This window comes from Schistocerca nitens, chromosome 2 (genome assembly GCF_023898315.1).
Source record: "Schistocerca nitens isolate TAMUIC-IGC-003100 chromosome 2, iqSchNite1.1, whole genome shotgun sequence".
Taxonomy (NCBI): domain Eukaryota; kingdom Metazoa; phylum Arthropoda; class Insecta; order Orthoptera; family Acrididae; genus Schistocerca; species Schistocerca nitens.
Genome location: NC_064615.1, coordinates 544,355,980 through 544,372,639, shown reverse-complemented (window position 1 = coordinate 544,372,639; position 16,660 = coordinate 544,355,980). Strand labels below are relative to the sequence as shown.

Sequence of the window (16,660 nt, the reverse complement as noted above, 5' to 3'; positions counted from 1 at the left end):
GGAATGAGAGAGGAGAAAGACTGATTGCGTTCTGCAGTAAATTTGAGCTAGTACTAGCAAAAACTCTTTTCTAATATCATATGGGGACGAGGTATATATGAAAAAGCCAGGAAATACAGAATATTTCAGTTAGGTTACATTATGGTCAGGCAGAGCTTCTGAAATAGGTTACAGCATTCTAAGGCGGACGCTGGTGCAGATATAAAATCTGTTCACAATTTAGTATTGATGAGGATTTGACTGTGATTACTCAGGAAGACTCAGTGAGCAACGTAATGCTTCAGGATTGGCCAGGAGGGGAAAGCCGTAGGCACCCATTGAGGTGAAAACTCTAACATATTTTTAACTGCATGAATGTTTAATACTGTAAAAAAGGAAAGGCAGGCCTATTGAAGCCGCAGAGACTGAATGGGCTGCTGCCCAAGAGAGCATGAGAGGAGAGCATCTGGTCGGGTCGGAAGCTGCCAGCAGAAGAGGCAGGACGGCGTATCCGCTCCAAGTGGCTGGCCGAGGTCCCACCCCCACTTGACCACCTCCAAGCCTCCCTATTGGCCGGCCAAATCGAAGACGCGCAGTTCGGTAGCGTTACCTCGTCAGCAACAGGTGAATTTAGCTACTGATGGTTCAACACGAGTTTCAAAGTGGCTGTGTCCAGTTCTGGGCAACGTGACTGAGACGCTGCAACTAACCGCCAGGCTGACGAACATCAAGTGAAAAATAAAAAACAAACTTTTATACTAATAAATACATTCAGTAACTGCCCCCACTGTACACCCTTCTTTCTCCCCTACACAGGAGTGAAGGATTGGTGGGGGGTGGTAAATTGAATGTTAAATTGAATGTTATTATGGGGCTCCTGCGAAAGACGGCCCTTCATAATTTTGATTTCTCTGCCTCGTGATGGCTGGGTGTTGTGTGCTGTCCTTAGGTTAGTTAGGTTTAAGTAGTTCTAAGTTCTAGGGGACTTATGACCACAGCAGTTGAGTCCCATAGTGCTCAGAGCCATTTGAACCAACAATAATTTTGATAATATACTTTGATTTCTTTTTTAAAATTTGCATTTATTTAAGAAAGTGTGACAATGTTTGCGTTGGGTAATGAAGATTTGCGAGACGGAGTTTGCTCGACGGCGGTGGTGTGAGACATGGCGAGTGGCGGTGCAAGGTGCGGCGATCAGCTGTTGGCGCTGGCAGCGGCGGAGGTCGCTGACCGCGGCGGGCAGCGGCGCGCTGTGGCGCACTGCAACTTCCGCCGGAGCGTATAAGCGGGGGGTTGTGGACTGGGCGGTGCACAGATCACAAGGGGGGAGGGGGGGAGAGGGTTGACACTTTTGAATCACTTCACACACACATACTTTATTGCTTACACCTACAGGAGGGCCACGCCTTTTCTTTTGAGTGTATTTTACTTATTTATTATTCCTTTCTATTCACTACTATTTGCTACTGGACTACTACAGTATGGAGGCAGCAAGGGACACTCTTCCTCCCATTTCACAACTTAAGCATGGTATTCCCCAGGAGGTTGCTGTTCGGGGATAGCAGGAGGGGGCGACCGAAGTCACGCAAAAAGTCCTTTTCTAACCGCTACCCATAGCGATAAACCAATAAAGATAATTACTAAAGGGGTACATACAGCACTAGGAATAACTGAGATACTGGTGGTGATGCCAATCCGTGGTGTGCGCGGTGGCACAGTCTAGTGTAATCTACCCTAACTCTTTGTTTACCAGGTCAGTTGAAGACTGGACCAGCTGGGAAAGTTGAGTGGTTGGGGAGAGACGGTCAATTGCACTTGCCAGTAGTACCATCGGTTGCTCTGGTAAATACCACAGGAGAGGAGCAAGTCGCACATTTTGGGCGTAAGATAAGTCTGCAAACACTTCCTCAGCTGGGATAGTGATATCACAGTGAGAGCTATTAAATAGTAAACCACTACCATTGAGTAGCACACGGTAGGGCTGGGTTGCTCGAAAGTACTTGTAACATACAATAGTGGCTATTACTGAGTGGGGTATATTGTATAAAATACTGCTGCCTATAGCAACATACTAATCTTCGTATCTCCAGCCAGCGGTCATGTTATGAAAGGGAAGTATTACAGTGGATGTGAAACGTCCTCTTAGAAAACTGTGCTGGTAAACTTCTACGTTATTTGATTTTCAAACAGCTGAGCAAAACTCAACGTACTCTAACAGTTTTCTCTTTACTTATTCTGACCATCGCTAATGTGACACACAATACTTTTAGCGCAACGCAATCTGACTTAAAAATCCCTACAAAAGAATGACCCAGACTAACCATTACCTGTACCTTTGATAAATCACTCACCTCACAAAAATCTTCGAACTACTGCAATACAGCGAGCGCCAACACTGCCAGCTAAATAAAAGATTCTAACTACTGATTCTAACTACTGATAGGCATAGTTAGCAAGTGAAAGACTTTGATAGAGATCAAACAATGTATTTACCTTAATGGTGTTCAAAAATCATATATATATATATATATATATATATATATATATATATATATATATATATATATATATATATAAAATGGTTCAAATGGCTCTGAGCACTATGGGACTCAACTGCTGAGGTCATAAGTCCCCTAGAACTTAGAACTACTTAAACCTAACTAACCTAAGGACAACACACACATCCATGCCCGAGGCAGGATTCGAACCTGCGACCGTTGCGGTCGCGCGGTTCCAGACTGAAGCGCCAGAACCGCTCGGCCAACAGCGGCCGGCATATATATATATATATATATATATATATATATATATATATATATATATATCAATTCATGACATCAATCTTTACAAATTTCCTTTTTCTGGCGGACACATCGTCCGCTTACAGCAACCTCTCAAAACTCTGCATCTCACTCTCCACATCCACCACTGCTGGCGGATCACCTCCAACTGCACAACACTACGCGCTGTCCACATCCAACTGCCCAACATTACAATAGCGATTATTCCAACGATGCAAACCAGCCACAGACTGCACACAGCACAGTCAGTGATTTTCATGCAGAGCGCTACATGGCGTTACCAAAATAAAAACCTAAACAGCCTACTTACAGATGAGAAAGCAGTAAGTAATTACCTGTGGTTGTAGTGATAGGTGAAAAGTCGATGGTTAACTTGAATGTCAAATGCGCACTATGTCACTGGGCAATTTAAAGTGGCGATTCGAAAGGAAGTCAGGGGTATACGTCAGTAGCAACGGAGCAGTGAGGGAAGTAGGGGGTATGGTCGTGCCGAATTACTTGTCATCCTGATCGGCATGTCTGCAAAAATGTGGGGTTGCATTAATCAATGCCTGCATTTGATACGTAGGTGGAATTAGCGGTATTTAGTGGTTTCGGAAGTGATTTGATGAATCGCAAGCTTTAGTAAGAGGAAGAGGGATTAGACCAATGAGAAAAAATCATGTTGCTTTTAACGCAGGGTTTTTCCTGGGTATATTCACGGACAGCCATCCGCGATTGCAAAGTAAGGATAGCCCGATATATTGGCCATTTATGCCGAGCAGCCCACCCACTGAGAACTGGAAGTGTGTTCACGCTGAAGAATAAGAAATTGGGTATAATTGGGAACGACCTCAGGTAACAGGTTTCAGAGCAAATTTGATTCAGCGGTGATAAATCCACTAGACGCAGGGTTTTTGTTCCCCCTCCCTCTGGGGAGGAGGCAATATGTCTGAGTAGCACTGGCTACAGACCAGGGTTCAGACGAAGGCGAGCCTCGTAGTGATGTGTCAATGATGCACAGATCAATGAGATAGGTTGGCGATCAGTTTATGAAAGCGAAAACTGAAAGAACAATCCGATCAGCTGGGCACACTGCGGGCACTAACTGCATCGTATAAGGCACATGGCCCTGGAAGAACGTGGTACAAAGTAATGATTGTGGCTGGAACGAATAAACGGGCGACTCAAAGCAATGGTAGTAACCCAGTGCAATGCATGAGCGAGGAGGGCACTATGCTCTGTCTCCATAGGGCGATTACGTCTAGTGGGGGTTAACTGCTACAAAATTCCCAAAATCCCTGAAGAAACAGGGTGAGCTACGAAAAAGGGGGCGCAAGCTACTCCGACATTGTACAAAAAAGATTTTATTCATTTGGGTGGAAATCCATTGTTAATTAAGTTATTAACAAGATAATGCGTTACTGCACTTGGGAGATGACGTCATGTCATGGGTGCTAATCATCAACCATCTAGTGCTTATATCTGTAGATGCTTCAATAATAATATGTCAGGGGTGTGTTTGGTTTTCTCAGATTCTGTTCTGGCAAGGTGTAGGAATGACAAGGTTTCCACGAAATACCTGGCGTGGAGACTCGTCCATGACGTTTAGGAATTTTGTGACTTTGTACACCACCCTTTCGTTTATGTAGTATACGTAAGACGTCGTCTGGTAGAACGACCTGTTTTGAATTCCACAGGTTTGAGCAGTATTTAGTATACACCGGACAAGGTTTCCATGAGCAGTCAATAGCGTACATCTGAACAATAATTCACAGTCTATAACTTTCGATACCCGAAAATGAGCCGATGTTATAGATCTGCTTCAAATTCGTTCAGTTTCTACTGATAAGACATTTATATAACATCAACGACTCATGTTATAGCCCGTTAAGTGAATAGTCCAAAATTACATTTTGTGAACTGCATCATCAGGGTGGTTCACAACCATTTTTTGAAGAAGTGACTCGCAAACATGAAGGCCTCAGCCCTTGCAGTACTACCGTTACTTCTGGGCATGCTTCAGCGTCTGACATTGGGGTGACGGCGGAGTGCTGTATGCCAGACACTAAGCAGACAGCTGTTTGAGCACCCGGATTGCAAAGTAAGTACAAACCTCCATAAAGGGTAGGCTTTAATATGACCTACATGCCGATGAGATAGGTGAATGTTGAAGCGAAACATTCGTTAGTCACCAAAAGCTGTGGAACTTGTCGCAGTTCGGCTGCATAAGAGAAATCCAGGTAAGTTGGGCTCTGCCTCCGTGTACTCTGTAGTTTCATTTCTGTTCTTGAGAACAACGTGGTCCTTGACTTCTCATACAACAGCATTCTCAACAGAATGTGTACACCATCAGGGAGCACAAACACTCAGATAAACCGTAAAGCGAGGCTAGATAGTTCTCCATCTCGAGCTTCTCTTACGTCTTGTGATGCAGACCATGTTTACAGCAATAAAACGTTAAAACGTGAAAAATTGTCTTTTGTCACACCGTTCTATACAAGCAAAAACTTTGAGGGTGTTCCTAGTATAATGACGAAAAACCAATCTCTACATTAGAGATAACAAGTCAGCTGGTAATGAACTTTGTAAGTACCCCATTGCATTAAACACTTTCTTCAAAAAGTATTTCGTGACATTTTGACGTATAAAGGAGTAGACAAGCTCACAACTGCTTACATAACTGCAAGCAGCACTGCACCGAAAAATATTGATGGCATGCTAGAGAAAACTGAAACGTTTCAATTATCTTTCTATATCTCAAGGCAAGCTTCATTTGACAAAAAAAAATGACTCTGTTTGCTCAGTCATCTCGAATGTTAAAATTAGCATACTCTTTAACGACACAAATCCGTTAGAAATGCAGAACATCTGGTCTCTCTGTCCACGAACTAGAAAAGACCTTATCTTCCTCACCACAGTGCATGTACTGCACAGGTAAACATCTAATATGGATCTGGGAGTTGCATGGGGGCTTAATTAAAAAAGATGAAAATAATTTTAGTAGCTGTATGTCCGATTACGAAGTCTCGTAACGGTTGGCCCTGACTGTTATTATTACGCAATCTGACTGCTTAGAACAATAACAAAGAATGAAATGGAAATTTTCATTAACACAGTTAATTAATTAAGTCCCCAGCAACTATAAAACCAACGCAACAACAAGCACAAGAGTAACTGTTCTGTGTGTGGGAGTGTGACTTAACGTACGCATCTGGCACGGTTCTTCTTCAACAACACAAGAATTTTTAAATAACATTTATACTGAATTAATTAAAGAAAATACAAATACCATAATTACTCAAGAGATCCACAATCACACTCTAATCCAAGAACACAAGCCAGATGCTTTGTTGACTGAACCTGTAATGACACATTATTTAAAACATTGAAATAATGAAAAATAAATCAAGTTTCGTTACCTTCATATATTGACCAAAATCACTCTCATAATTACAATATAGCTCCACACCGCCTCGCTATTACCACATCTCAACAAGAACTTTTCAGTATCACATCTCAGCAAGCACTCCCTACTAGCACATCTCAACAAACACTCCTCACTACGACATCTCAGCACTGACTACCACGAGTTCTCCCAAAGCACTGCCCACTACGAGTTCTCAATAATCACTGCCAGTGGAGGTGGCGGAACAATGCTCTCTAGCGATCTCTGGCGCTGCGGCTCAGTGCAGCCACCTTTCATATGCCCTTCCTCCACGGCTAGAATTTGATGGTATTTTTGCCAGCATTGGTGGTGAAAATACCACCAAATTCGTCAAAAAAATACAGACAAAAATAAAAGATAATATTAATACGTAAATATCATATAACTAGATAAAATTTTGGCTTTGCACTGACCTTTCAATAACCTATTATATAGAATACAGTAAGCAATACAAATTCTTTCATACATGTGACTTTACATAATAGTTTACACAAGTATTATGTGGTTAAACAATTCAATCAATAGCGTCAGCAATGACGAATATGTGCAGGTAAGGGTCTCATAACTTTTCACAACCAGTAATACACAAAAAATCAGTTTATACAGATATTCACATAAACGCTTTCCATAGCTCAAGAATAAGCAGTTGACAGTTCCAGCAGTAGCACCCAGCAATGGTCAACAGGTGCAAAACCAACAAATGACATTTTTTTTAGTAGAAACAGTCCATCAGTGGCACCAAGTAATGTATGAATAGGTGCAGACACCAACAAGTAACCCATTTCAGTATAAGCAGTTCCATTAGTGGCACCAGCAATGTTGAGCAGGTGCACACAGCAACAGGTGACATCTTTTCAGTAGACGCAGTCCATCAGTGGCACCCAGCAATGTTGAGCAGGTGCAGACACCAACAAGTAACACCATTTCAGTATAAGCAGTTCCATTAGTGGCACCAGCAATGTTGAGCAGATGCACACAGCAACAGGTGACATCTTTTCAGTAGAAGCAGTCCATCAGTGGCACCCAGCAATGTTGAGCAGGTGCCGACACCAACAAGTAACACCATTTCAGTATAAGCAGTTCCATTAGTGGCACCAGCAATATTGAGCAGGTGCAGACATCAACAGGTGACATCTTTTCAGTAGAAGCAATCCATCAGTGGCACCCAGCAATGTTGAGCAGGTGCAGACATCAACAAGTAACACCATTTCAGTATAAGCAGTCCATCAGTGGTACCCAGCAATGTTGAGCAGGTACACACAGCAACAAGTCACATTTATCAGCAGAAGCAGTTCCATAAAATTCAGTATCACTGATCACACTGTTCATCAGAGTTTATAAGCAGAAATTAAACATGTCCTAGTGGCACCAATCATGTAGAAAAGGTACAAGTAACAGTCCATAATTTTTACAATCACTGATCACACAGTTCATCAGCAGAAATTAAACATGACTAAATGTCACACATCATGTTGAAAAGTGCAGCACCATCACTAATCAGACAGTTCAGGCATGAACAATAGTTTGAATACACATACAATGCTTTTACACTAAACATACAAATCATAACAAACACACAAATGATATCAGATAATTGTCCTATTAACTATTACAATACACAAATACCTGTAAACCTATAACATTTATGGGTGTCAGTGCAAGCCACTACCAACAAATAAAATAATATTTAGGAGATAGGTGGGTAGGATTAGGAAAGGAAAACACACAAAACACACCCACTCATCTTTCATCCACATTAAGTATTACTGTGTAATTGAATAGTGTTAACTGTGTAAATGTAACTCTGTCCAAGATTTGATGTTCATCATGTGTACCAAGTAGTAGTGGCAGCAATGTATAACAGTCAATAATAGTTAAGTCAACGTCATAGTCATCATGTCTAGACCAATGTTTGCCAAGCCAGATCAAAATGTACGGTTGCTGAACAACTGTCAGTGAGCCAAGATATACACATGCTTCCTCTCTCAAAAAAAAGTATATACTACTTAGTGATTTGACAAAGTGTGTGTGTAGACAATCTTCCTTCTACTTGAGTGTTCTAGTCTGCCATCTTCATCCTCCTTGTTCCATATGGACCAACAAAAAAAAAAAATATGCTCCTCACTTACTTTACCTCTTATCCACCAAAACTCTAATAATCATCAGCATAATCTCAATACTTCACTAATACCTCTTCAATACGTCGATACATATAAACCTTATCATCAATATCATTTACCTTACCTCTTGTCCACGAAAACTCCAATAATCATCACTTAATCTTAATACTTCAATAATACCTCTTCACTACGTCGATATATATAAACCTCAGCACCAATATCATTTCACTTCCATAACAACTCTTTCCTCTAGTCAGTCTCCTCGAACAAGTACAGACAAAATCCTAGTGCAACTTCAATTCATCATCCCATACAATCCGAAGACACAGTGTCTACACACAACCTCTGTGTAATCCATCTGACCCAAATTTTCTACTCATTATAAATTATAAGATACAGTTTGGTTCCTTGTCCATCATTAAATAAAAGAAATGCATACATGACCTCTAACAGACTTAGTTCGAATAACTCTCAGTAATTAAGTACGATTACGGAGTGTGAATGATCATAATATTTCACAGTGTGTACACCACTTCAAGAATCATAGCAGAAGCAAACATGTGGAGTATTTTTTGTGTCAAGTGTCACTTCCTATTTCAATTGCTCACGAAAAATGCAGTGTAATAACTGTCAATGGTCTAAACCTAGTTTTGGTATGTCATGTCGTTAGCTTCCTTCCTATTAGCATAAATTTATACAGCTTCCATAAAACCTCAGCTCATGTGACTTCTATGAAGTTTCTTGTACTCATGTCGTTCGTCGAATTATAGCAGTTCATTTTCTTATCTTAAAAATATAAGACACTGAGCAGAAGCAAAACATGCAATAGCGAGTAAATATACCAGTAGAGAACAGAATGTCAACAAGTGGATGCAACACAATCCCTACAACGAGGCTCTGCCAAGCGAACAATCTATAATTAATACCATAGTGTGACCTAAACTCTATGTTTGTACACAGTATATCAGCATTTCTATATACCAACTTATAGTTATGACAACAAAACAGAAGTGTGTAAATATGCAATCCATACGCACAGCAGCAAACATATATCTTATGTAATAAACAAGTCATTAGCATCATTCAGCATAAGCAAATAAATGTTCATATGTATTCTTAATAAGTAAACATGAAGGCGCAAGCAGATAAATCACAAGGTGTAACCTACATAGCCAACTACAGTCAGCACAATTAATCAGGTGACAATTATAATTTAAATAAATAAGCACAGCAGGCACATAATAGACAAATGTGACATCAGTGAAAAAGCAGTGCAGCCAAGCGATGCGTAATATATACAAATAACAAGCCTGTTCATTAATCAATCATCGTCAAAATCAGTTAATGTGCGTAAGCACGTCGCTTCACAAGTAAATTCATAGAACACGAAATTTAGCACAAAGTATGAGTCACGTAATCGCAAGCAGCAAATTACGTCTAAAGTACGTACCTAAGTGGAAATATGTTACCTGAAAAATAAACTCAATTAATCGTTACCTTTTTTGTTTATTACTTTCTTCTTCGAAATGACATTCTTCCTGAAATTTTCTCAATAGCAAGTCGTCTTAACGTCGGACACGCACAGAATTTACCTAAAGGTCTTAAATATTTTACACAACCGTATCCTGAAAAATACTGAACGTTAATAACATAATTTATAAAGTCACCATAGCTTTATACAGAATTTAGTCGGAAAAATTAGACTGTGTATTTGTTTACGGCTGTCAGTGCATTCACACTGTGCGCTCGATCAGCTGTAGGCGCGTGACGTATGAAGTAATTGTTTGCGGTCAACGACTGCCTTTTGCGGCGCACAAACTTCACTGTTGCTTTGAGTATCTGCCGCCGCCGGAACACGGCGCGGTATCCTTGCATTCTCCACCTGTTTACGTACAACTGTTGGTTTCTCAAAAGTATGTCATTCCACAAAAATTTTTACGTTCGATATATGATGTATTCCCTTAGAGCGCCGAGATTTAAGAGTTTCTACTTCCACAGTATTATCATGTATAATTTTGCGAATCCTATATGGACCGTTATAAAGCAGAAAAAATTTGCGACACAAGCCTTTTCCTTTATGAGACAAACGATGAGACTTAATTAACACCTTCTGACCAACTGACAAGATTTTTAAACGACCAGGACGTTTAGCTGATTTCTCTCTTCTAGCAGCCGCAGATGCAATATTTTGTAGAGCCAGGTTGACAACTTCAGAATGCCGCAGTTTCCGTGAAGGCGGAAATGGAACGATTTCAGAAATGCGATTTGTTGGTACTTTATTTTTTAATATCAATAGAGGCGGTAAAGAAGTTGAGTCATTAGGAAGTTCATTCAGAATGTTTTGAAAAATATGAAGATACTGATCCCAAGTTCTGTGATTCTGATGACAATAAAGACGGCACAATTTATTGATTTCCTTCATCCATCTTTCTGAAGCGTTAGATTGAGGGTGAAAAAGTGAAGTTAAGATTGGTTTAATTTTACGACGCTGTAGAGTACGAAGCCAAATTTTAGAGCGAAACTGTGCTCCATTATCTGATATAACCTTATCAACATGACCCACTTCTTTAAGAAAATGTTTGACGAAAGCGTTAGATACTGAACGAGCTGTTGCTTTGCGTAACGGTGTAAAACACACATATTTTGATGTCAATTCCACTGCTACAAAAATGTACGCAAAACCATTAGTAGATCGAACCACTGGACCGAACAAATCAACTGCAGCCATCTCCTTTAATTTCGCTGGAATGATAGGAAACAACGGTGCTCTGTGAGAAATTGTTGGCGGCTTAGCCTTTTGACATAATTTGCATTTGGCAAGAACAGATCGAATACGTTTTTCCATATTACTGAAGTAGCAATTTTCTCGTAATTTATGAAAGCATTTTCTGGGACCAAAGTGCGCATAACTGAAATGTGTGTACCAAATCAATTTATTGACCCACTCATCAGGAATACAAACTAACCAAACAGAGTTGTCGACCGATTTCCGTTTAAAAAGAATGTCATTGCGAACTAAATAATGCTGTCTAATCGCTACGCTTTCCTTTCTCCTCCACTTCTCCTTAATGTCCTTCCAGATTGGATCCTTATTTTGCTCCATAGCGATGTCCTGGAGCGAAGACGAAATAAAGTTCTCAAACGCAACACCTTGAATATACATCAAACAATAATGGTTTTCTTTGCAGTCCTCTTCAGCACTTTGTTTCAAACCCATAGGTGCACGTGATATAGCATCAGCAACAATATTTGAAGATCCCTGTATGTAAACAATGCTAAAATCAAATTCCTGTAGATACAACGCCCATCGTGACAATCTGCCATGAGTTAATTTTGTCGACATAAGAAATTCCAGAGCTCGATGATCGGTGTAAACCTTAGTATGTCTGCCAAACAAAAATGTGCGAAATTTTGTGAAAGCCCATACAACAGCCAAAGCTTCAAGTTCCGTAAAATTTCCATTTCATTCTTTGTTGTTGTTCTATGCAGTCAGATAGCGTAATAATAACAGTCAGGGCCAACCGTTACGAGACTTCGTAATCGGACAGACAGCTACTAAAGCAAAAAAAATTAAAATTATTTGCATTCAACTTTTATTAAGCCCCTATGACTGAACCTGTAATGACACATTATTTAAAACATGGAAATAATGAAAAATAAATCAAGTTTCGTTACCTTCATATATTGACCAAAATCACTCTCATAATTACAATATAGCTCCACACCGCCTCGCTATTACCACATCTCAACAAGAACTTTTCAGTATCACATCTCAGCAAGCACTCCCTACTAGCACATCTCAACAAACACTCCTCACTACGACATCTCAGCACTGACTACCACGAGTTCTCCCAAAGCACTGCCCACTACGAGTTCTCAATAATCACTGCCAGTGGAGGTGGCGGAACAATGCTCTCTAGCGATCTCTGGTGCTGCGGCTCAGTGCAGCCACCTTTCAGAGTGTCTAAGAGAAAAAAATCCTAAAATTTAACGTACCTTGTTCTTAAGCGTAGAATATGCTTAACATAACATAACCACCCAACTTCAGCACGTCATAAGCATCGACATTCATTAGATCAGCGGTGCGGACAAATGCTTAACTGTATATATATATATATATATATATATATATATATATATGTGTGTGTGTGTGTGTGTGTGTGTGTGTGTGTTGGTTTGTTTTGTGAATATTATTTGTATTTATACGCTGGGTCTGACCTAGGGAAAACTATGGTATCGAACGAATACATCGATAGGTCGTGTGGAGAACCAAAGTGTTTAGGATCTTTGGTAGTGTTAACTCTGCCGCGTGGAGCGCGGGCTGGGCAGAAGCAGTCTGGCTGGGGTGGTGCAGTGGAGGAGGTGTGTTGTGTGACGCTCCCGCGAGTTGCCGCGCGTTCGGGGTTGGGCCGCATGTAATTGCGCTCGACTGGCTATAATAGTTTCTAGCACGGTGTCGCGGACGGGAAGCATTAGCTGGCACACATCAAGAGCCCGTTTCGCCTGGTGACCGTGTCGAGAAGAAGGCGCGCCAGCATCCAGCTTCTGCAACAGCGACGGCCGACAATGAGTGACTGTCGCCACCTCCTCGATCGACGACTTGAAACCTTCAATCAACCAACAAGGAAGACTAAAAGCACGTAAAGTTTCAGAACTGTATGGCAGACCTCAACTTTTAAAATTGTTGCATCACAAAATTACAGCAACTTAGCATGAACCTTTGTTGCTCATTGTCCCAATTGTATTGCCAAGCAGGGTCCCTTCCTTTTCCGAAATGAACCCGAGTGTCGTTGAAATTCAAACGCCAGCATCATTCGATTTCACTGCTTTAATTTCAAAGTTCAGTTAAGGTATACATAGCTAGCTACAATATTTAGATTACATAAGCACAAATTAAGAGTGCGAGTTTTGTTACCATATTTTAGCTTACCTGTGACTGCAGCTCAGCTTGGTACGTACTAAATTTTACTATTGTTAATTGTTCATAATCATTTAATTCAAGTTCGAAGTTAAATCTCTTATTTCTAAATTGCCTAGATTCAAGTAGCTTTTGAAATGATTGTTGAGGTAGCCCAAGACTAACCTTATTTTATTGAATTTCGTAGTGCTTCAGAAACAAAGTTCACTATTAATTTCAGTCACTAAATTAACTTTCAATTTTCCGGTTTTATTAATTCTTTTGCTAATTAAGTCAGAGAGTAGCGAAATTTGTTACTTCTGACAAACTTTCAGTTTTCACACTGCACGTGTCAACGTTCAGTTGCCACGCTTCTAGTGCTAATTATATGTGTAATAACCTTTCTTTTTCAGTTACTATAGTAATTGTCCTTAGGACTGGCGACCGTAATTTCCCCCAAATCTCAAATATCTAATTACCGCTAGTTAATTGTTGACGTAATGGCCGCACATTTACTTTCTTTATTAACTTTACCCCTTTTCAAAATTAATTTCCACCAGTTTCATTTGCATTTTTCCTTTCATTTAGATGTAACCCTTTCCTCCCTCTTTACCGACAGATTAACTTCGGTGACGATTGCTTTTCCCAAATTTCCATTAGGTACACGCGGTTTAATTTTTCACTGTCATTAAGGTCGATAAGTGAGGGGGAGGTTACAAGGGGTTATTCTGCCACCAACACCTATCTGTACAAATACAAAGTTCAGGTTGCATCTGTTAAAAATCCATGGGCAATTCTACACTAAGTCAGCGAACTAGCGAGATCCGTCAGTCCGTGGCTACGACTCTACTCACTCCCACTCTCTCTCCCGCCAACTACAGCCCCGTCCCGTCCCCGATACTATGGCTACCATAGCGATGGGCTACAGTCAGATATAAATAAGAGTCTAAATAAAGTGAAAGTCAGCTAATCTTAACCCCCAAAATCACCGAACGCTTTCTGCAGACTCACTACAGTGATTAACGGGATGAAGGATGTCACCCATGTTTAACAGTCATTTGGGTGACTACGGGATTGATATAGAAAAATAAAATTTCCTAGTAAATACAAAAACTATCTGTATATGTCTACCTGATAGACATTTCAAATCCTTTGCAGCTTAATGCTAAGTATGACTTTACAGTAGAACAGCAAAGAGTGGAGTTGCTGTGGTGTCTAGTGAATTATCAAACACCACATATCACCCTTAGGATCTGAATACAAACTGTAGCTGTAGTACCCTATGTGTTCCAAACAATAACGTAATATCAGTGTAGTGTATCTACTTTCACAATCAAGTGCTCTCACACCTTATTCAGGACCTTCCGCTGTTGTTTCACTTCCCTGAAAACATCAATACACACAAAATGTACTTCGGGTCTCCTCTAGCAGCTGTCTCCATCGTCATTGAAAACTGTTTACGAGGAAGGAAACAGTTTGTCTCAGTGCACATATTCATAGGCAGCAAGGCAGATGATAATCACGCAGCAGTCGATATGTTGCAGATGTGTTAGCTCAATCTATATGACTTCCTTAGTCACATTGGTCACCATTGGTCCAGAGACAAAGCAGCAGAGTAAGGTGCGGATTCACTACAGTAGAAAAATTTGAAATCAGGTGTTATCTGGCAAGGTGATGCCGAGTGTTCTTTGGAACTGGCACGCTGTGAATTATGTAATGCATGACCTTTCTTCCCCAATGTGGGTTATGTTATGTTAGATTGGTTCATGAGACTAAAATGTTGTCGAAGAAAGGACAAAGCGCACTGTCAATAAGAAAAGGTAAAGTATAATCGTAAAAATTACAAAGAAGACGTCCTTCTCCTCATATCTTCGCTTCAGTTTATAATCTTTCTCATTTGATTGTGATGAAACTATTCGGAAAAAACCGAGAAAATACAAATTGATAGCCACAGCTGGATAATGAACTGTTTTCTTTTCGTCATGCTTGTTATACTCCTGAGTCAAGTAGAACACTGCGCATATATGGAGAAATCTAAAGGGAAAATGTAGTTGTTCTACAGATTAGGTTTGGCTCGTTACATGGGATCTATTACTGTGTACGAACTATAGCTGACGTCTAGAAATTCTGTTTAACGGTGGATGAAGAGCCTTACCACTTTCCATACTCTGAAACCATATACTGGAGGTTTTCCGCGACAAGTTTGGTAGCTACGCGCCACACGCCACGTTGTTTCCGCCTGCTATGGACTGCTGTGTGGAGTGCGCAGTAGCCTCGTGCTTCTCATTCGTACGCTGGCAGTACAGGCTTACTGAAATGAAGAGAAACCAGGGGTCATCAACTGATAATGACGACTTCATTTTGTTTACGTCTACGCGTCTTCATTTCAGGAGTAAAAGAGATTAGAAAGGCAAATTCCTCTTACTGAACTGCTGGACGAAGCCGAGGAAGACACGTCCGGATTTTTCTCATGTTCATGGGCTTCTTCCACTTCTTCAAACACCTTTTCTACACAGAGCTCACCATCCACTGCTACACTGCCGACGATTACTGATGTCACTTCAGATCCAGCAACGTTTCTTGGGACTACTTCTCAAGCGCATTGTATCCATTGCTTATCTGTGTAACACACTGAATGAAATGCCATAATAGCTGCTCTTACAAAATTAAGTTGTTCATCGCGAAACATTTTGCCAACTGACTTGACTGTAATGAATAACTTCTCGGCTAGAGAAAGAGGAAGTCGAAAAGTTGTGTACTGCTTAGTCAGAGTGCCTGAGACTAATAGTTACAAAAAGTGGAAGCTATCTGGACTCATACTGTAGATCTCGTTGAATTTCTAGTGTGGGGAGGCCTCATGAGAAACCACATCCGAACTATGATACTTATAGCGTTGTGTAGATGCACCAGGGACTTGCTTTACTTTTTCAGTTTTTTGTGATTTAAACAATGTTAATGCACAACAACGACCGCTTCATAACAGCTCTTAATTGCAGCTGAGAAAGAAACGTGATTCATGCCGTCTTGTTGCTTATAGTAGGACGAGTCTCAATGCGTATCGTACCGTATATTGAATCAACCCAGTGGAAACACGAGTCTCGCATCCGCAGTCGACGTGTCAAGCGACATTTATTGCAACACTTAGTACCACATATCGTATTATCGCTGAGCGAACCTCGCCTGAGAGATTCTGTAACACACTGCGAGTTTAATTTCAGTTTCATGGGACAATGAGCTGCAGGCCAAAAAGTCCTCGCTGGAATGCAGTGAGGTTGGTAACAAGAAACCATGTTGTTATTAATCGTAAATGTAAAGAAATGGTTTGAATAATATAATAATAATTGAACTTCGTATAAGAAACTAAACTGTAAATTTAACAAGTACTGCCCTTAAAAAGTGTGTGACATATCAGCTCAGCTGTAATGGCGAGTTGTGG

At 40.5% G+C, this 16,660-nt stretch overlaps 1 protein-coding gene and 1 long non-coding RNA gene across 4 annotated transcripts in view; one reads left to right on the top strand and one right to left on the bottom strand.

Annotated features, from left to right (window-relative positions):
* LOC126236537 (uncharacterized) overlaps window positions 1-16,660 on the top strand; it is a 41,585-nt gene that overhangs the window by 6,100 nt on the left and 18,825 nt on the right. The window contains exon 1 of one of the 3 annotated variants that reach the window (XM_049945913.1): window positions 12,734-12,963. The exons of 1 other annotated variant lie outside the window; for it this stretch is intronic. In XM_049945913.1, the coding sequence (XP_049801870.1) occupies window positions 12,894-12,963 (70 nt within the window). In that variant the 5' untranslated portion in view covers window positions 12,734-12,893. Of the gene's footprint in view, window positions 1-12,733; window positions 12,968-16,660 lie in introns of those variants that run through there. One more of the 3 variants, XR_007544934.1, reaches the window with a different exon arrangement.
* LOC126236565 (uncharacterized) lies at window positions 1,112-15,843 on the bottom strand. Its single transcript, XR_007544958.1, has 3 exons — window positions 15,650-15,843; window positions 15,380-15,535; window positions 1,112-1,245 (listed from the first exon to the last, which is right to left on the bottom strand). It is a non-coding gene; the product is annotated as an uncharacterized LOC126236565 (long non-coding RNA).